General features: G+C 38.8%; 1 protein-coding gene across 2 annotated transcripts in view; it reads right to left on the reverse strand.

The window, feature by feature from the left end:
• Nucleotides 1-134: 134 nt before the first annotated feature.
• Nucleotides 135-20,139, reverse strand: part of Txlng (taxilin gamma) — a 52,643-nt gene continuing 32,638 nt past the window's right edge. Inside the window, exons 4-10 of one of the 2 annotated variants that reach the window (XM_026396712.2) lie at nucleotides 19,506-19,676; nucleotides 16,220-16,414; nucleotides 12,522-12,641; nucleotides 10,296-10,370; nucleotides 7,045-7,137; nucleotides 4,371-4,466; nucleotides 135-3,149 (exon numbers count right to left, since the gene is read on the reverse strand). In XM_026396712.2, coding sequence (XP_026252497.2) covers nucleotides 2,829-3,149; nucleotides 4,371-4,466; nucleotides 7,045-7,137; nucleotides 10,296-10,370; nucleotides 12,522-12,641; nucleotides 16,220-16,414; nucleotides 19,506-19,676 — 1,071 coding nt within the window. In that variant the 3' untranslated portion in view covers nucleotides 135-2,828. The remainder of the gene's footprint in view (nucleotides 3,150-4,370; nucleotides 4,467-7,044; nucleotides 7,138-10,295; nucleotides 10,371-12,521; nucleotides 12,642-16,219; nucleotides 16,415-19,505; nucleotides 19,677-20,139) is intronic. The other variant, XM_077793589.1, reaches the window with a different exon arrangement.

Here is a 20,139-nt window from a genome sequence, read left to right on the forward strand (position 1 = left end):
ATGCACATATCCCCTTCTTGAGTAGAAATGGGTAAGGTTGTATCTTTGGGATGTTCTTTAGAATGAAGGCCATTTGGGTAACAGAATACACAGAAGCTGTTAAATTTATCATACATATTTACTTAATCTATACAGAATCGAGTAGATAAAATCAGATTCACATTAGTGAAAAATCTCTACAAAATGTCTTTGAAAAGCAAAACAAGACTGCCTCTTAACAATTCGTATCCTCATGAAAGACGTGGGCTGTAAAAATAAAGCAGTGTGTTTAGCACAAACTAGAAGATATCTGCATCATTTTTTCACAGTTATTTCCATCTACAGTCTGAAAGAGGTAGATTTTTCTGCAACACCTGAGAATTGAATTGTGATAACCAGGTGTAATAAAGGCAGTTGCATACATAACTAAAATACTGGTCTCAAGACCAAGAAATGTATTCCTACAAGTCTGAGGATGGAATGGTCCATTATCCAAGACCCAAGTTTTCGCTACACCTTGGGGTCTACTGCCACTATAAATAATATACATCAAGATTCCATGATGGTGCAACAAATGCAATTTAAGTGAATTCAACAGTTAAACCTTTTCCGGGCCAGCCTAGTAGCATTACAGTGTTCTAGAATATGATAGATACAGGGGGTGCTACAAAGCCACAACACTGGGCTGGTGAGGTGATCACTTTAGGGGAGGGTGTCCTCAGAGGGCCCCATTTGTTTTTATTCACAGGGTAATGGAAAGATTCTGAATGCATCCCAGACAGAATCCATATCCTTTAAACATAATGATAGCATCTAGCTAAATACATGTAAGCCAAAAGCAGCAGGCCAAGTACTGTTAATCACATTGCTTTATGAAGCCCTTGAAGATATGCAACAGGTCCAAGATTTACAGTCTTCCACACAGGACAAGCACCACAAAGAAACGTGGTGGGCTACACACATGGCTTGATAAAATGTTAAGAAAGAGCTGTACATCCAGCGGAGTTCTTGTGAAATGTGATTGTTAGTACTAATTTTAAGAGATTATATTTCTGATATATGTCTTCATTTCCCCTGGGGGTAGGGGAATGAGTCCAGTATTTCACTTAATAGCTGAAGGGGGTATTTATAAGAGGCTGTTGTAGGGTGTTATTTGTACTTCGAACTCATTTTGACCAGAGTAATTATATAGATAACCTACTTGGTGGATTTCTTCTATATGGCCCCTTGATTAGCATAATTGATGGTAGAAGCTTATATGTAATTCTCCAGGCACCGTTTTGTATCTGTTGAACAATTTTCAATTCTTTCAACCCAGTTTAGACCACGAATGTGACAGGACTTTACAAGTAAAACTTTTAACAAAGAGAAAACCCTTTTAACTGGACAAAACGGAGTTTATTCAGTCCAGTAAGCAATTTAACAAGTGTCAGTTTGATAGTTTCACTCAGTGGAATGTGCTAACAGCAGTTCTAGTAGAACCTTTTTATTTCATAAAGTATTTCAATGCAAATTACACCAGTCAAGACTTGCGTCAGTGCAGCCTGATTAGTCATTTGCATAACTGAACCACATTCAACATTGAAGAAAACAAAGGGAAGTTAAAGAACTAAAGCAAAAGTTATGTGCTTAATTTCAAAATTTCCCCCATTCCAAGTGTAGATATTTTAATACTGTGTTTTTTTCTTTGGGAAAAAAAATGACAGTAACAAAGAAAGGAACAAGAAATGAGGGGAAGCATAAGTTACAGTTCTGACTATGTAACACTCTGCCAAGTTTTCCCAAGGTAAAAATGCTGGTTCCAGTGTTTGTTTTAGAAATAGAAATGGTGTTAGTTACTGCTATCCATTGTTTAAATTGTCTTTTAAAAAGACCTAGATAGAGTACCTTGCTGGTGGGACTCCTATAAAACTGAACACCAACTTTCACATAGCCAGAAGGTAGTGAATGAACTTTTGCGTAGTGAAAGGACCACGTTAATTTACCCTCCTTGTCTTAGATCAATAAGGGCCTGTAAACGTGACCAGCAGTTTTCAAATAATTGGCTTTCTGAAGAAGTGGAGAATATGTACCTAAATCCCAAATCGAATAGAAACCACCATGCCCTATAGCGAGCACCAAGTGGTTCAAATTCCACATGTGGGTTCTACCCTGAAATCAAAGCAGTATGACTTTAGTCACGTATACATTAAACCTGTTTGTCCGATGCTTTGCCTACATATTCTACTTTGTTCACAAATGACATCTCTATGTACATATTCTGCCAAAACCTAGAAGTAAAGGCTCACGGCCATCTCAGTTTGTCAAATGATATAAATATTATCAAAAAGCTAATCTCAATCAAGTATGCTATGCTTATTTCTGACCCAACACTAGTGATTTATTTTTTCACTTGGCATTTAAATGGGCTATTAGACAAAACTAATCATCTTGATATTTTTTAGTAGCATTAATGGGAGCCAAGATGTTTAAATGAATATTGTCTTCACATCAAGGAACCATTATCCAAATGGAGTTCCTTTGTAATGGTCGGCCCCGTCTTGAGTGAAATTTTAATTAGAAAAATTATGTGCAAGAAGCAGGGAAGAGAAAGGACAAGGCAATGAACACATGCATTCCAATGAAGGGGGAAAATGAGGCAGATGTGCAACACAGCTGAGGGAAATTTATAGAATAAAACTATTCAAAACTGCTAAGCAGCCTCCTGTACCACATAAGTCCAGTAGTTCTAAGAAAATACAGATATGGTAGAAAAAGTAAGAAAATTTTCACCACAAAACCAATAGTTACTACTAACAGAGAAAGTTATACACAAAATATATCTCTCAATACAGTAATCACACTTCACTTTAGTCAACTGACTCAATGCCTGGAGCAGAGCCTGGGGAAGAGAGCTTTTGTGCGGCGCTTCTCTCACTTGCCGCCTTGGCCTCCACTTCCAGGCGCACTCTTGAGGAAGTGTTTGGCTCCTGGTGAGAATAGAGGGTGGTGCAAGGCTGCAGCACAGGTGGTACCAAGTCCCCGTCTGCAGCTCTGACAGAGACCTGCTCTTTCAGGACCTCCACCTTCTCGTTAAGCTCATTCCTTTCCGTCTGAAGAGCCCTACACAGCTTCTCTAAGCGTTCCAGTTTTATTTGAAAGGCCTTGTACTCTTTATCACGGACAGTTTTCTGTAAGGAAAAAAACAAATGAGAGTTCCATAACCTCATTAAATACAAATCAGGCTATTGTACACACACACCAAAAATGAACCGAGCCATACTGGAAACTGCCTATTTTATCACCTATTAAACATGTTCACTTTCTTCAAGTACTTGCTGACATTCTAGCTGCTAACTTCAGTAAATACATATCTAAGTATATGAATTATATTTAGCAATACTGTTTTAAAATCTCCTTTCTAAAACATTGATGAACTGTTAAAGAAATTTATGATTTTCTTCACAAAGACTAGCAGAAAACTTAGGAGTCTAAGAACAGGAAATGCCTCAATAAGACTTGTATTCATGTGCCAACATTCTATTTCCTCAGTCTCGCTGAGCTATCTTGGCCAACTCAACATTCAATTTCTTGTGAAATATTTTAAACTAGTCAAGTTTCTAAAATGTGAAATTTAGTGATTGCAAGCAATACGTTACCTTACAAAACTGGAAAAAAGTATTTTGTTACTTTTCTGAAAAGACTATATCAAGGCAGAAAGAGGCAGTTGGTGTTTTGCTTGCAGGCTCTCTACTGTTGTTTCCCAGAGTGTAGGGTCCAGTCCCTAGACTGGCATCAGCATTGCCTAGATGCTTGTTAGAAAAACAGGTGTCCTGACCCACCAGAGACCTAGTGGGACAGGATCTCTGGCTGGGGCCTAGCCATCCTGATTTTATAACAGGGGTTTGTACAGGCTCAAGTTTAAGAAATCACTGCTGTAGAAGAAAGCAAAAATCTAGATGCTTTGCAGCTATCTCTAACACAAGCCTTGGTGAATTAAATGCTGGTAAGAAGCTCAATCTCTCACTCAGGGCCCCATGTTTGTCCACCACTGTCAGGAAAGACAGAGTCTACTCAGCAAGTGTTCCAATATACGTCCCTTACCCTGATAGTCATTAAGTTCAGTTATCTAAGAATACACCTTAGTCACCAGATGTTGTGGTGCCCACCTGTAATCCCATGGGCTTGGGAGGCTGAGGCAGAAGGATTTCGAGTTCAAAGCCAGCCTCAGCAACTTAATGAGGCCCTAAGAAACTCAGAGAGACCCTCTCTTCTAAATAAAATATAAAAAAGGGCTGGGGATGGGGCTCAGTGGTTAAGCACCAATGGATTCAATCATCCCCAGTACCAAAAAAAAAAAAAAAAAAAAAAAAAACACAAAACAACACCTTAGTCATAGGAAACCACCTCACCTCTTCAGCCATTTGCAGAAGTGCTTTATTATTGTTTTCCCATTTGGTACGCCATATTATTGTTTCTTTTTCCAGTTTTTTAATTTTCTTTGTCATCTGTGAATCAACACAATTGCAAATTTAAATTCTAAATTCCATTTCTTATCTCTACTCCTTGTCATACAAGAAATGTTTTAATACTGCTCCCTCCCCCATCACTGCATCTGCCTCGCCCAGCAGACAGCTGTGTGTGCCTTTATAGAAATAGCTGTCAGTAGCGGAGCTGACCTCAGAAGCTCCTAGGATGGAAAAAAGTGGGGGTTTCATATGAGAAAAACAAACTTAAATCTCCTAAATTTCAGAGGCAACAGGAAACTGAGGAAGTTGTTGAGTACCATGCTTTGAACTCTCAGTTCAGTACAACTTCCAATCCACCTCAGGAGAGCAAGAGACATGACTTCTTTTTCCCCAAGATATTTGTGTGTGGTGGGGAGTCCATGTTTGTGGGTTTCCTGCCTTTAAATCAATTTCTCAGATTCTTGGAAGGACATAGATTTTTCAGCCCCACAAGAAGTTTAAGTACTGGTGCTCTGCTATAATATACAACATCACATCACTTTAGAACTATACCCAGCACAATTTAGGTAAGATTCCAGCAAAAACCAAAGTAATTCATCCTCACATCTCACAAGACTGTTTTACCTCAGATTTTGCTAAAGATAAATTGGGTCCAAAAATTAGAGGAATATTCTTAAACCTCTGCTTACAAGAACTTGATATTCAGAGAATGAAAATCTTTTCCTGTTAATCAGCCACATTCTCAATATTCCTTTACCTACTACTGACTGCACACCAGCTCCAATCCAAGTAAGGGCACTAAGCCAGGTGTTGTTAAGGGAAACAAGGATAAGACAGAGCCAGTGTGCTATGCCTTAGGTCATGACCCAAAAAACAGTAACACAAGGCAAACTAGGACAAAGGCCATGGAAAGAGCTCATGGAAGATCTGGGTTAAGCACTGACTCACAGGATTCCCTATAGCCACTAACATTGCCAGAGTATTCTCCAGAAGGATAGCAAATTTGGGGAGTCTCTATCTTGAACTCTGTTCCACCTCAAGAGTGAACACGTGTTACAGCCCAAAAAATACTTTCACTTTGCCTGACAGGTCTGCCTCAATTAGAGCATCAACTGAAAGGACTGGCAGGCAGAACTCATGTGCTCATGGAATTCTCCAGATTGCTAGGTCTAAAAATATCTCAAGATGGTAATGTGAACACCGTTAAACTCAGGGTTACTAAGCACATGTTAATGCCAAACACTGTTTGAGATATTCTATTTTATGAAGGATAGTATTATATTTTTAACCATTTTTTAAAAGTGAAGGAATAGAAAGGCAAAGGGTCAACTTGTCCACAGTTACACATTACATGATGCAACAGGAACATTAAGCCAGAGCACACCCACTCAACCCCGATGTAAGATCCAATAATCCTCATGACTGGCATCTGTTGAATGCTTACAAAGTGCCGTGTATCTTCTAAATATTTTTTAAAATCCCCCAATGTAGGAGTTGGAGATGTAACTCAGTGGTAGAGCACTTGCATAGCATTTGCGAGGCCCAGGGTTCAATCCACAGCATCACAAAAATTTAAAAAATTAAAACTCCCCAAATTTAGCCAAGTATGGTAGTGTGCACTGGTGGCACCAGCTACCCAGAAGGTGGAGGCAGCAGGACTGTTTTGAGTTCAGGAATTCAAAGCTAGCCTGGGCTACATGGCAAACCATACCTTAAAAAAGAAAAATAACAAAAAACCCTCCCAATTTAAGGGAAACTTGCCAAAATGAGGATGTAGGGATATATATAGACATAGTTATTTAAATATACTAATCCTTAGCTTGATATCAAGGGTTTCTCTTTCCTTAATGCAGGCAGGACAATGCAATAGAAGCCAAAGAATTTGTTTGATCAGAGAAAGTATTAAAGTTAAGACAAAAAGAGAAGCTTAAAATAGAAAGACGTGTGTGTGTGTGTGTGTGTGTGTGAGAGAGAGAGAGAGAGAGAGAAAGAGAGAGAGAGAGAGAGAGAATTCTCAACAAACCAAAATACAAAATTTCTTTTCTGGATACAGATGTCTAATTTCTAAGGACAGAACTTTCCGCAAGGACCTGGGAGCAATCCTCTCAAGTGATAAAAACAAAGATCCCCCCTTATTTCTAATGACAAATTGTATTAATAGAAAAATTCATTGTAACCAAGAATTCCAAGAGTGGAGAGATCATTAGCTTCTTGGAGTACTACTCACTGAATGCAAAATGACCAAATATGCCACTGGAATATCAGGAAAGATAAAATAAAATGAAAAGAGTACCACCGGGCATGGAGGCACACGCCTGTAATGCCAGCAGCTTGGGAGGCTGAGACAGGAAGATTGCAAGTTCAAAGCCAGCCTCAGCAATTTGGGGAGGCCCAAAGCAACTCAGTGAGACCCTGTCTCTAAATAAAATAAAAAATAGGGCTGGGGTTGTGACTCAATGGTTGAGTGTCCCCGAGTTCAATCCCCAGTACCCCCCCCCCGCCCCGCCAAAAGAGAGTACCATAATAACACAAACCCACCCAAGTAGTAGTACTCATGCTTCAAAGAGCTCATATAAATTCCATTTGATGTAACAGTCTACTAAAAATATACAAATACCTTTTCCATTTCCTGTCTGAAGGTTGTAAACAGTTCATTGCTTTTTGCCATAGTAGTCTGGAATTCTTCAAACTTATCCATATAAAGAGAAAGCTACAGAAAAATAAAATAAAATCAGGTAAATATGGTCCTAGGTAAAAAACACAAATCCTCAAACTTCTAAAACTATGTGGTTAAATGTCAAGTTACTTGTTACATGTGAACAAATGCACAGCCAATCCTTGGGTACTAGATATACACAGCTAAAGCTGTAACAACTCTCAGAAATGCATTAAAACTCAAGAAATTGTATTGACATTATTATAATTTGTTTAAAATACAGAAACATTTACTACCTCCATCCCATCAATGATAAAACCTAAAGAATGTCATATAGCTATAAATTTCATACACCTGTAATGCTTTATGAATCCTCCTCTCCTGACATTTGAAAACTGTTTTTGAGAAAAGAGTGTTCTCTTAGAATACCACCTGCATAGTTTGTAGCTTGCTCTCAAGGATCTCTCTTTCCTGAATGCATGCAGGAAAATGCAACAGAAGTCCAAGAATTGGTTTGGTTGGAGTACAGTTAAGAGAAAAAGAAACCCAAGATTGAAACGCCAATTTCTTTCTTTAATTCCTACCTTCAAAGAATTCGTATTCAAGCTGAGAAAAAGCAAGGAAGCAGAATATAAAATGCAGTCACCTTTTTCTCCCCCTAGAATAAGCATTCAGAGCTACGGGAAAGAAAGGCACACAGCATAGGTCAGAAAGAGAAGGAAAACCTCATGTGGAAGAGGCCTGGGTGAGGCCTCAAGGGTGCACCGAAGGACTTACTATAGACCAGGAGAGAACTCAAGACTAGACGTCTAATGTCAATGCATCATTTTCAGGATGAGGAAACAGACCCAGAGGAATAGTGTTTTAATGAAGATCACAAAATACACATAAGCAGAGAAATCAAAAAGTTCATCAGAGGCCAAGAAATCTCATAAGCAGCACTGTATTAGGAATACTAAAGAGCACCAACTCACAGGAAGTGGGGGGCAGGCAGTAGAATATGATGGAACCCAGCCCACCCACAGTTGCCAGGTAGGGTGGGCCACACGGGAAGCACTTGGAAACAGGAGCTGCTGGATGTGGGAGGCAGCAGCAGACTTTGAAAACTTGGTTCTAGTACGGCTAAAGCTCCAAGAGGAAGACAAGCAAACCAGGCAGGCCTGTAAAAAGGCAAGTCCCTGGGCCAGGAGAGGAAGGAATGGAATGCAGAGCAGAGGTAAAAGAAGCAAACACTGAGACCTGGAGTCACAAATAACAGTGGTGCTCTTGCTAAGGAGCAGTACTGGCCTTGAAGGAGATTCAAAGCAGTATGGCCCATGATTTAAAGTGGAACATCCAGGTAATGGCTGTTCCAACCTAGAGTGCAATGCTGGCCCACAGTGAACAGTGAATAAAGGGCAACTACCGTCACACCTGGGCTTACATGGCTAGATTCCAAAACAGTGGGCCAAAGCACAGCAACAAGACTGAGTGTCTTCAGCAAATGTCGTGAGATGACATGGTAAGAACAGAAAAGACAGACTTGGGAAGGACAGTTATATTTAAGTAGCAAAAAGAAAAATGAAAAAGAAAGATGGCAAAAGAAAATAACAATTGGGAAAGAGGACTTCGAAGCACAGATCACAGACAACAGAGGCTATACTGGTGACTATAAAAGAATCAGAGCTGGCCTATGGCCTTAGTGAAGGGGCCCTCAGGTGATTCATTATCTGTGACTCCTAAATTCAAGAACATCTTTGGAGGCCATGTTACTTCTTGGCTCAATTTACACAGACAACTAAAAGGATAGGGTTGGTAAATAAGGGGTTCCAATCTCCTGGCAGCATTCTGGCATGATCGTAACTGAGAACGAAATGTTCTAAAGACTTGTATCTGACACCTCTTGAATTTTTACTCTTAAAATATGTTAGCTTGCCGGGCACAGTGGCACACACCTGTAATCCCAGCAGCTTGGGAGGCTTAGACAGGAGGATCGTGAGTTCCAAGCCAGCCTCAGCATGGCAAGACGCTAAGCAATTCAGACCCTGTCTCTAAATAAAATACAAAATAGGGCTGGGGATATGGCTCACTGGTTGAGTGCCTCTAGGCTCAATCCCTGGTACCCCTTCCCAAAAAGTGTTAGCTTGCTAGGTGCAGTGGCCCATATCTATAAACCTAGTGACTCAGGAAGCTGAACAGGAGGATCACCAAGTTTGAGGCTAACCTCATCAACTTTTAGTGGGGCCCTAAGCAGCTTGATGAGACCATGCTTCAAAATGAAAAAAAGGTCTGGGGATATAACTCAGTGGTTAAGTACCCCTGCATTCAATCCATGGCACTCCCCCCAAAAAATTTAGAGGAAGTTAATGCCACCAACATTATAAAATGTTCCCAAAGAAAAATACCACCTAAAAGAGATGGTCATGGACTTATCCCAGTTTTAATGATCAGTGTATTTTAGTACTAGAGTGTTACATCCAATAAATCTATATAATAAACAATACTTTTTTCAACAGAATATAATCCAGTTAACAGAAAAGGGGTGAATTACAGATATACCTAATTTCAACTGTCTATGAAGACACAGAAAGCCTTCCTTATTCCTCTTCTTGGGGTAAGGAGATGGCATCTGCTATTCTGATGCCACAAAACAACCACATAGAGTTTATAATAGAACACATTTACAGGGTCTGGACTGAAAAAGGAAGAAGGGCCCTGATTAAAACCACCACTGTAAGACTACCTGGGAGGGAACTACGTGGTTAGAAATGGTTTGTAAAACAAACCAAAAAGATTAAAGTCTATGAAATTGACATTTTATAATTCAACTTGGTACAAAAAAAGTAAAATATGGAAATTTATCAATATTTCTTTAGTGGGAAATTAGAAGGACACACATGGGAGCAGACTGAGAAAGGGAGACAAGTATCTGGAATCTTGGAAAGGGGACACAAGATAGGGGAGCCAGCCATACCAGTTGACCTGAGATAGTGGGTATAGGTCAGGCGGTAATGGGACATGGGTTTTCAGGACTAAAACCAGGCAAGTCCTTAGTACTAGAGATGATCCTGGTAACCCTAAGTGAGGAGGAAAGTTTCAAGGACATGTGACCTCTTCCTCAGTTTTGGTAGCTCTGGCTAGGAACAAGCAAATGATCTTAGAGGAGATTCAAGGTATGTATGAAACAAACCACAGATTTTTCTTAGAAATCCTATCCCCTGCTGTCAAGTTACCTGCTGTTTCAGTTGTACTTCTTGCTGTTTCATTTGTTCATATTTGTGCCTCGATTCTGTTGCTTCTTTTAATAACTAGAAAACAAAAACATTCTTGCAAAACACTAATAGTAACTACAAATATAATTACAAATGACTATACTGGTCAGGAAGGTCTCATCCTTGTTCTCACATATTAGTACAAACCAACAAGGAACAATTTTGTTCAATCAGTTGCCATTTACCTATATTTTCCATTTATTCCACTTGTTAGCTTTTACTGTATGAGTAGAAAAAGTACCTCAAGCCAGGCATGGTGGCACATGCCTATAATCCCAGCAGCTTGGGAAGCTGAGGCAAGAGGATCACAAGTTCAAAGCCAGTCTTAGCAACAGCAAGGCGCTGAACTACTCAGTGAGCCCCATCTCTAAATAAAACACAAAATAGAGCTGGGGCTGTGCCTCAGTAGCCAAGTGCCCCCGAGTTCAATCCCCAGTACCAAAAAAAAAAAAAAAAAAAAAGAAGAAAGAAAAAGTACCCTGGAGGCCTGAAAAGATTTACAAAACTCCAGGTTAAACTTTGTTTTAGGGGCTGGGGCTCAGTGGTGGAGCACTTGCCTAGCATGTAATAGAGACTGGGTTTGATCCTCAGCACCACATAAAAAATAAATAAAAATAAAGATACTGTGTCCATCTACAACTAAAAAAATATTTATAAAAAAACCCTTTTGTTTTAGGTGAAAATAATTACATCTAATATTAGCAGAAAACACAACTAGGAGTTCTCAACATTATTCTCAAGATTAAGAAAGCCCATCTAATTCCAAGAGGACAGATGAGACCTGATAAAAGAGTGTAGAATACAACAAAGAAATCTGAGACCTGGTTTCTAAGCATATTTTTAATATACAGGGGAGAAAAGAACAGGACCTTTAATTTCTATACTTGAGATTTTAAGACAATTATATAGTGCTCAGTGTAAAATTCAGTGAAGTAAAATGTCAAAGAAGCCTTGAAAAGTCCTATTGAATCAACCAGACAGCACATACTTATAATATGTGTAAAATTTTACACTCCAACTTTGGAAACGATAAACATTTCTTAAACATAGCATTGGCTATACTATTGTCAATTAATGTGGAAAAACCAAGCCATGTTAAAAATGTGTCTGTGAACCCTAGACTTGTGCTCAGCATTCCGTACTAATGTCATGAGGGCCACTAGAGAAAGGTCTTCATAACACACTTACCTTGGGAGCCTGGGCTACTTGAGTGAATGCTGAATGCACAGTCCACATTTATTACTTTTTTGTATAAGCACATTTTATTGAATTTGCATATGATCAATATATACCCAATGAAATGCCACCATACTCAATATGTTAAGTATTGACAGGCTACAATAATGTGAGCATACACTCAGAATAATGCCAAGTCTATACTACTAAAATCTTATTTAAAAATTTCGGATGAGTAAGTAAACAAATGGTTTCTCTAGATTCAAACTGCTTATTTAAAAACAAAATGTGACTGTAGACAGAAGACCTGTTTGATTTCCATAAAATTACAAATTATCATGTGTTAAACATTACCACAATTCTTAAACCTGCTAAGAAATGAAATAAAGGGGCTGGGGATGTGGCTTAGGTGGTAGTGTGTTCATCTGGCATGTGTGAGGCCCTGGGTTCGATCCTCAGCACCACATAAAAATAAAAATAAAGATATTGTGTTCACCTACAACTAAAATTTTTTTTTAAATTTAAAAAAGGAAATGAAATAAATATTTTAAGTACAGAAAAATCAAACAAGTACAGGTCTTTCCAATAACTTGGTCTGATCTCTCTAGTATGTTTTTGGTATAAAAAGTGAAAAAGAAAGCAGGTGCAGTGGCCAATGCTTGTAATCCCACCTACTCAGAAGGTTGAGGCAAGAGAATCACAAGTTGGAGGCCAACCTCAGCAACTTAGATCTTTGCTCAAAATAAAAAATAAAAAGGGCTGGAGATGTGGCTCAGTGGTACAGCTCTTGCCTAGCATGTGTGAAGCTCTGGGTTAGAACCACAGTAACCACAAACACACACACACACACACACACACACACACACACACACACACAAAGAAAATTTCTAGAAGAAAAAAAAACAACTAGCATGGCCCAAGTACAACATTAAATGCATTGTTAAGCATAAATGTTTTAAATGGCTTTGGTTACAATTTTGGCAATGAGTTTTTTTAAGAAACAGAACTTACAAACTCTCTCTCTCTCTGATGCTTTTCATCAGCTTCTTTTATCAGCTGTGTTGTTTGCTGAAGTTTGGCGTCCACAAGCTGTTGTTGCAGTTCCTTATGTTTGAATACTTTATCAATATGCTACAGGAAAAGTAAAATTCCTTCTATCACTTCATGAAGAAATGAACACAATGAGGAGGACCTGTACCACCACTTACAACACCCTGCTGTCTTCCTCATATGACCATAGAGGACTTTCAGTCCCTGTGCTTGAAGAAGCACTGCTCAACATACCTTGCAAATGGTCCCTCACCTACAGAAGCGCTGCCCCGTAGCCAGCCCTGTGGGACCTGGGCCATCCCCATCACCACCTTTGTACTTCCTGTTCTGCCCAACCCTGAAAATAAAACTTGGACTGCATCAAGACAAAGAGAGATAAGGAGATCAAACTACTAAATCTATACATCATGCACATAATTCCTTTTTTATATCCATTAAGTTTTTCCAGATTTCTCAGATGGAGACAGCATGTATGGTCAAGGTCAAAGTCTGGGTGATGTGTGGCCCTGGGCAAATTCCTGTTCCTCTGAATTTACCCACATCTGAGCTTCAAGATAACCATGATCATCTTGCACACCTGTGACAGTAACTGCAATGGTCAAATCATATAATACGTTGGTGCCCAAAACATATTAGACATTTGGTTCAAGCTCATTAGCACTTCCAAACAGAATTGTCATTTAATATCATTTATCTACAACAAAGTCATCAAAAATAGTACTCTTTCAGTTGTAATACTCTATGCGAAAGAGGAAATGCTAGTTGGTAGTAAGGCAGCCTAAGTAATGAGAAGAGCACAGAAGATGATTTATCATCACCTACAAATGATTTAATCACTATTAATTATATCCTGAGCAAAGGAAGCATCTGATAATATTCAAAATAAATAAGACATAAAATACAATTTAAACATGTGATTTTAAAATTTTCTACAAGACTATCATATTAAACTACAAAAAATTCATTTAAAATATATCATGGCATTCAGCAAGAGAAACTTTAACCTCTCAGACAAAAAAAAAACTATCTTCAATAAACACAATACATAAATAAAAAAGATATTTTAGAAACTTGAGACATATGAGCCAGTGAAATAGATGGACATTATTTAGATCTTGATTCAAATAATTTTGGGGGAATAATAAAAAAATAAGCAGAAAACTCTGAATAGTGACTAAATATATCATATTAAATGACTGATAATTTTTTAGTTGTGGAAATAATATTGTGGCCAGGCGTGGTGGTACATGCCTATAATCCCAGTGGCTCAGGAGGCTGAGGCAGGAGGATCGTGAGTTCAAAGCCAGCCTCAGCAATGGCAAGGTACTCGGCAACTCAGTGAGACTCTATCTCTAAATAAAATACAAAATAGGGCTGGGGATGTGGCTCAATGGTGCCCCTGAGTTCAATCCCTGGTACCAAAATAAAACAAAACAATATTGTGGTTATGCTTAAAAAGAATCCTAAGGTTGAGGATGTAGCTGAGTGGCAGAGTGCCTGCTCAGCATCAAAAGACCCTCCCTGGGGCTGATCCCTAGTAGTCACACACACAAAATGAGCTACAAATAATGGTAAGACAACTTAGATTTGCTTCAGAACAACATAGGAGAGTAGTTCCATATGCTCAAGCCAGGTAATATATTCTGTCTTTTAAAGTTTTCAATTTTTCATAAGAGTATTTTTTTAAAAAGTAAAATTTGGTGAGAATGATCAACAAGAAAATCTTTTTGTTAGATGTGGTAGTGCCTGCCTGTAATCCCAGATATGAGGGAGGATGCGGCAGGAAGATCACATGTTAAACACTAGCCTGGTCAAATAAGTGAGGCCCTGTCAAAAATAAAATGGGGGCCTGGGATTGTAGCTCAGTGGTAGAGTGCTTGTCGGGCACTGGGTTCAAATCTCAGCACCACATATAAATAAATAAATAAATATCCATCAACAGTTAAAAATATATATGTTTTTTAAAAATGAGATGGGGACATAGCTCAAGTGTCAGAGTGCTTGCTTAGCATGTGCAAAGCCCTGGGTTCAATCCCTAATATGGCAAAACAATGAAAATAATAATAAAATATTTTAACAAAACTAACAAGTTTTTGTGAGATTTTTTGTTTTGTTTCATTTGGTACTGGGATTTGAACTCAGGGGTACTTTACTGCTGAGCTACATCCCTAGCCCTATTTGTTTTATTTTAGATAAAGTAGCCAAGGCTGGCCTTGAACTTGTGATCCTTCTGCATTCTGAGTCACTGGGATAACAGGTGTGTGGCACCATGTCCAATTCCACAACTAACAGTTTTTGAAAGGCTGAAGTAAAACTATAAATTAATATGAAATGTAGTTCAATACTGGAAAAAGTGACAGAGATAACACAATCTTTATTTTTTCAATCTGAATCAGCTATTTGAATTTATTTGTGGTAAAGGATATAACATATAAAGGCACATCATTTTACTAATTTTAAAAGCACAGAATGCACCATGAACTAATCTGGCTACCACCATGAACTTCTAGACTAACATAAAATGACTGCAGATGTCTGAAGTGGAAGTCAATGAGCAAGTTCTATAGCCTGGATCATTCCAGTAAACATTACTTCAATGAATGTATGTGTGAGGGCTTAGAAGTAGGTTCCCCTTTTCTCCCAAACAGTATAAAAACCCTCATTTAGGGGCTGGGGGTAGTGCTCTCGCCTACCATGTGTGAGGCACTAGGTTTGATCCTCAGCACCACATAAAAATAAATAAAGGTATATTGTGTCCAACTACTTATATATATATAAAAACCCTCATTAAAAAAAATCATGAGGCTGGAGATAGAGATCAATGGTAAAGCACCGGCTTAGCATGCACAAAGCCCTGGGTAGATCCCAGCACCAAAAATAAAAAAGGGCTTGGGGGATAACTTAGTAGAAGAGTACTTCTCTAGTATATGAAGGACTTGGGTTCAATCTCAAAAAAAAAAAAAAAAAAACAAAAACAAAAACAAAAAAAAACACAAAAAAACCAACCTAGAACTTTATTTAAAAATCTGAAACTGGACATGGTGGTGCAGGCCTCTAGTCCCTCCTAGTTGGGAGGCTAAGGCAGGAGGATCACTTGAGCCTGGGAGTTCAAGATCAGCCAAGCCAACATAGCAAGACCATGACTTAAAAAATAAAAAATCTGAATTGGGGCTGGGATTGTGGCTCAGGGGTAGAGCGCTCACCTAGCATACATGAGGCACTGGGTTCAATTCTCAGCACCACATACAAATAAATAAATAATTTTTTAAACAATTCTGAAACATAGGACCACGTACAGATAGTATACAGATTATCACAACTATCTTGGATACAGGCCATTTAGGGGGCCAAATATTTATTCATTATTCATTTGGATAAGGAAAATCATCTTTATGTGAAAATTGCCATCTTTCAGTATTATGTGGAAGATAAATATTATATAATGTTTCCTTAAAAAAAAAAAATCACCAAATCCAAGGGCTTCTGGGTATTGAGTAATCCCAATTAATCCTCCAGGCTGAATAATGCCTGACCTTTTACTAGTAAATAAACAACTTCCACTATAAGTCGTAAAACATTCTGTGATAGTAGTTTTGCTGTAGTTGTGAATGGTGATATTTGTGACAAGCTGTCTAAATAAACCAAGTGTGCCTTTTTACCTCTTCCCTCAATGCGTACTGCTCAATGAGCTTCTTCAGCTTCTCTCCCAGTTCGATGTTCTCCTGGCGGAGTTTGGCATTGTGTATGTCATGTTGTTCCAGCTGGGCCTGGATTTCATTTAAAGTAATCTGGAAATGTGCCGTTGCTTCTTTACGTCGTTCTTCTTCCTCTCGTGCCTGCTGCATATTTTCCTCCTTAGTATTCAAAATAATTTCTGTTAATAGACCTATAGATAAAATACTCACAAAAAGCTGCTGATATGGCTCCATTTTTGCTTCTCTGAAATGTTGCTTCTGAGCTACATGTCCACCCCCTCACTTATGACCAGAAGATTCTCATTTAAAAGCAAGATACACTGGGCACAGTGGAGCATGCCTGAAATCCCAGCAGCTTGAGAGGCTGAGGCAGGAGGATCACAAGTTCAAAACCAGCCTCAGTAACTTAGCAAAGCCCTAAAGCAACTTATCGAGACCCTGTCTCTAAATAAAATGTAAAAAAGGGCTGGGGATATGGCTCAGTGGTTAAGCACCCTGGGTTCTAAATTCCCTGTACCCCCCCCCATAAAAAACAGGGCAAGATAATTTCACAAAGTAAATGGTAACATGAGATTCAAATCTGTCCTGTTATAAGTACAATATAACATCAAAAATCCACTGTGACAAAATATAAGAGAGGAGCTTCTCCTGCCTCACAGGGTATTTAGGGCATCATCTTACATCAACCTGGAGATAAGACCTCCTCTTGTAGCTTACTCACTGGGTCACACATTCTACTTCTGGAGGAGTTAAAAGGACAAATGGAATCCTTATTTTTAAAAGATTACTTATTGGACTGGGGATGTGGCTTAAGCCTGGCATACGTGGGGTGCTGGGTTCGATCCTCAGCACCAAAAACTAAAAAACAAATATTAAAAAACTCAAAAACAGATTACTTATTGGGCTGGAGATGGGGCTCAGTGGTAGAGTGTGCAGGGCCCTGGGTTCAATCTCAACCATCAGAAAAAAAAAAAAAGTGAAGAGAAAGCCTAGAGAATGGAAAAAACATCTTTGCCAGGACTCTTCTAAAAGGATTAATATCCAGAATATATAAAGAACTCAAGTTGAGTGTGATAGCTTAGGAGGCAGGAGGATCACAAGTTTGAGCCCACCATCAGCAACTAAGCAAGACCCTGTCTCAAAAAGGCAGGGGGTGGGGGTATATAGCTCAATGGTAAAAGCATCCCTGGATTCAATCCCCACTACTCCACCTACACAAAAGTTAAAGCAAATTAAAAAAAAGCCCAATCAATAAATGGGCAAATGAACCGAATCAACATTTCTCAAAAGAAATTCAAATGGCCTACAAATAAATGAAAAACGTTTGATCTCTTTAGGAATGAGGGAAATGCAAACAAAACTACACTAAAGTTTAATCTCACACCAGTAGAATGACAATCAACAAGAATACAAATAGTCGCTAGGTGCGGTGGTCTATACCTGTAATCCCAGCAGCTAGGGATGCTGAAGCAGGAGGATCGCAAGTTCACAGCCAGTTTCAGCAACTTAGCAAGGCCCTAAGCAACTTAGTGAGACCCTGTTCCAATGTAAAAATATAAAATATAAAAAGGGCTTAGGGTGTGGCTCAGTAGTTTAGTGCCCCTGGGTTCAATGTCTGGTACCTTCTCCCCAAAAATAATACAAATAAATGCTGGTGAAGATGCAAGGGAAAAGAACATTTATACACTGCTGGTGGATTATAAATTAGTATAATTTATAAATTAGTATAACCACTATGGACTATAACCAGTATGGATGTTCCTCAAAATACTAGGCATGGTGTCATCATATGACCCAATTATACCACTCCTCAGTATTTACCCTAAATCTGAATTAAAGTAAGCATACTATAGCATTACATGCATCCTGTGTTTACAGCAGCACAATTTACAATAGTTAAATTATGGAACCAAACTAGGTGCCCATCAACAGAAGACTAAATAAAGAAAATGTAGTACATATACACAGCTATAAAGAATGAAATGATGTTATTTGCAGGAAAATGGATGAAAGCAGAGAATATTATGCTAAGTGAGATTAGCCAGACTCAGAAAGCCAAGAGTTATAACTTTGTGTGTGAAAGCTAGTGAGAAAAAAGAAAAGGGACCTCATCAAAACAGAAAAGAGACTAGTAGATGAGAAGAAGGGGATCTGGGGAAGGAGGAGGGGAGAGGAGAGGGGTGAGAAGGAATGAAATAGACCAAACTGTAAACTGTACATGTATAAATACATCACAATGAATCCTGTTATTATGTAAAACTATAATGAACACAAAAAATTAAAAATAAAGACTACTTTAGAACTGGGGTTATGGTTCAGAGGTAGAGCACTCGTCTATCATGCCCAAGGCCCTGGGTTCAATCCCTCACACTGCAAAAAATAAAATAAAATAAAATAAAATAAAATAAAATAAAATAAAATAAAATAAATAATAGCTTACTTTCAACTCTTGGTAGGATACAAGTGTCAAAAGACCTTTACATGCCTAAACAGTTACCAAAATGCTTTTGTTCTTTTTGTACTGGAGACTAAACCCAGCGACCCTCTACCACTGAGCCACAGCTCCCATTTTAACTTTATTTTGAGACAAGGTCTTGCTAAGTTGCTGAGGCCGACCCCAACTCACCATTCTCCTGCTTCAGCCTCCCAGGTCACTGAGATTACAAACACCACCGTGCTCAGCTTCAAAATGATATGTTGTAGAGAAAAAGATACCACTTATCTTAGTTAAGATCTAAATCCAGGGGTTTGAAAGCAAAGAAGAAATCAATGGCTCCCACATCAGAAGATCCTCTTTCTTTTTCTTTTTTTTTTTTTTTTTTTTTTTGGCACTGAGGATTGAACCCAGGGGCACTTAACCACTGAGCCACATCCCCAGCCCTTTTTTGTATTTTATTTAGAGACAGGGTCTCTTGAGTTGTTTAGGGCCTCGATAAGTTGCTGAGGCTGGCTTTGACCTTGGGATCCTCCTGCCTCAGCCTCCCAAGCCACTGGGATTACAGGCGTGCGCCAAGGCCCCCAGTGGAAAGTCCATTTTTTGTGTGCTCCTATGCCTAGGGCCTTGGGGAGCTGCTGCAGGAAGGGGTATTTGACTGACCTCACACATGGCATCAGTCCAAGCAAAGCAGAAGGAAGGTAGTATTTCTATCTCCCAAGCAGAAACCTGGACTTATTTCAAATAGGTACAATGTGATTATAAAACCAGCAGAGTTAAGTCCCTCCTGAAAGACAGGAAAATGAACCAACTAACCTTTAAGGTCTTATTGTGACGCTGAAGTTCCCTGCAAAGAGACTCCAGTTTGCTTCTTGCCAAGATAGCCTTGCTGTGTTCACTCTGCAAGTGAACTTTCTCTTTCACGATCTGGGCTTGCTTCTTCTGCAGAATCTTCATTTGCTTCTGAACATTCCTGCTTTCCTCCAGCTAAAATTAACAAAGACTTGATGTTTAGGAAGTACAGCAAAAACCTTACCATTATAGCTTGGAGAATCATAGTGAGGGCTATGTACTCTTCAAAAAGCCACATACAGAGGGCTGGGGATGTAGCTCAGCTGTAGAGCACCTGCCCAACGTGTGAAGCCCTAGGTTAGATCCCCAGTAATCCCCCACCCAAAAATGTCACAAACTGTAGTATAGTTATCTTATTTAAATTGTTTCATGCCATGCAACATTCCCAGCCTCATTTCTTTTCCAATTGCAATGGGAAAGTAAGCAAATTTAGATTGGTTAGAAAAAATGATCTTAATCTTTTTTTGGGGGGAGGAGGGCATTAGATATACTTAATTTTTACAATGACATTTTATTATCCTGTTCAGCCTTATTATCTAAGCTTTATAAAAGAATTACCTGAGCTGTCAGAGATATTAAATTGCCCCAAATTCCACCA

The sequence above is a fragment of the Urocitellus parryii genome, chromosome X (assembly GCF_045843805.1).
Source record: "Urocitellus parryii isolate mUroPar1 chromosome X, mUroPar1.hap1, whole genome shotgun sequence".
Taxonomy (NCBI): Eukaryota; Metazoa; Chordata; class Mammalia; order Rodentia; family Sciuridae; genus Urocitellus; species Urocitellus parryii.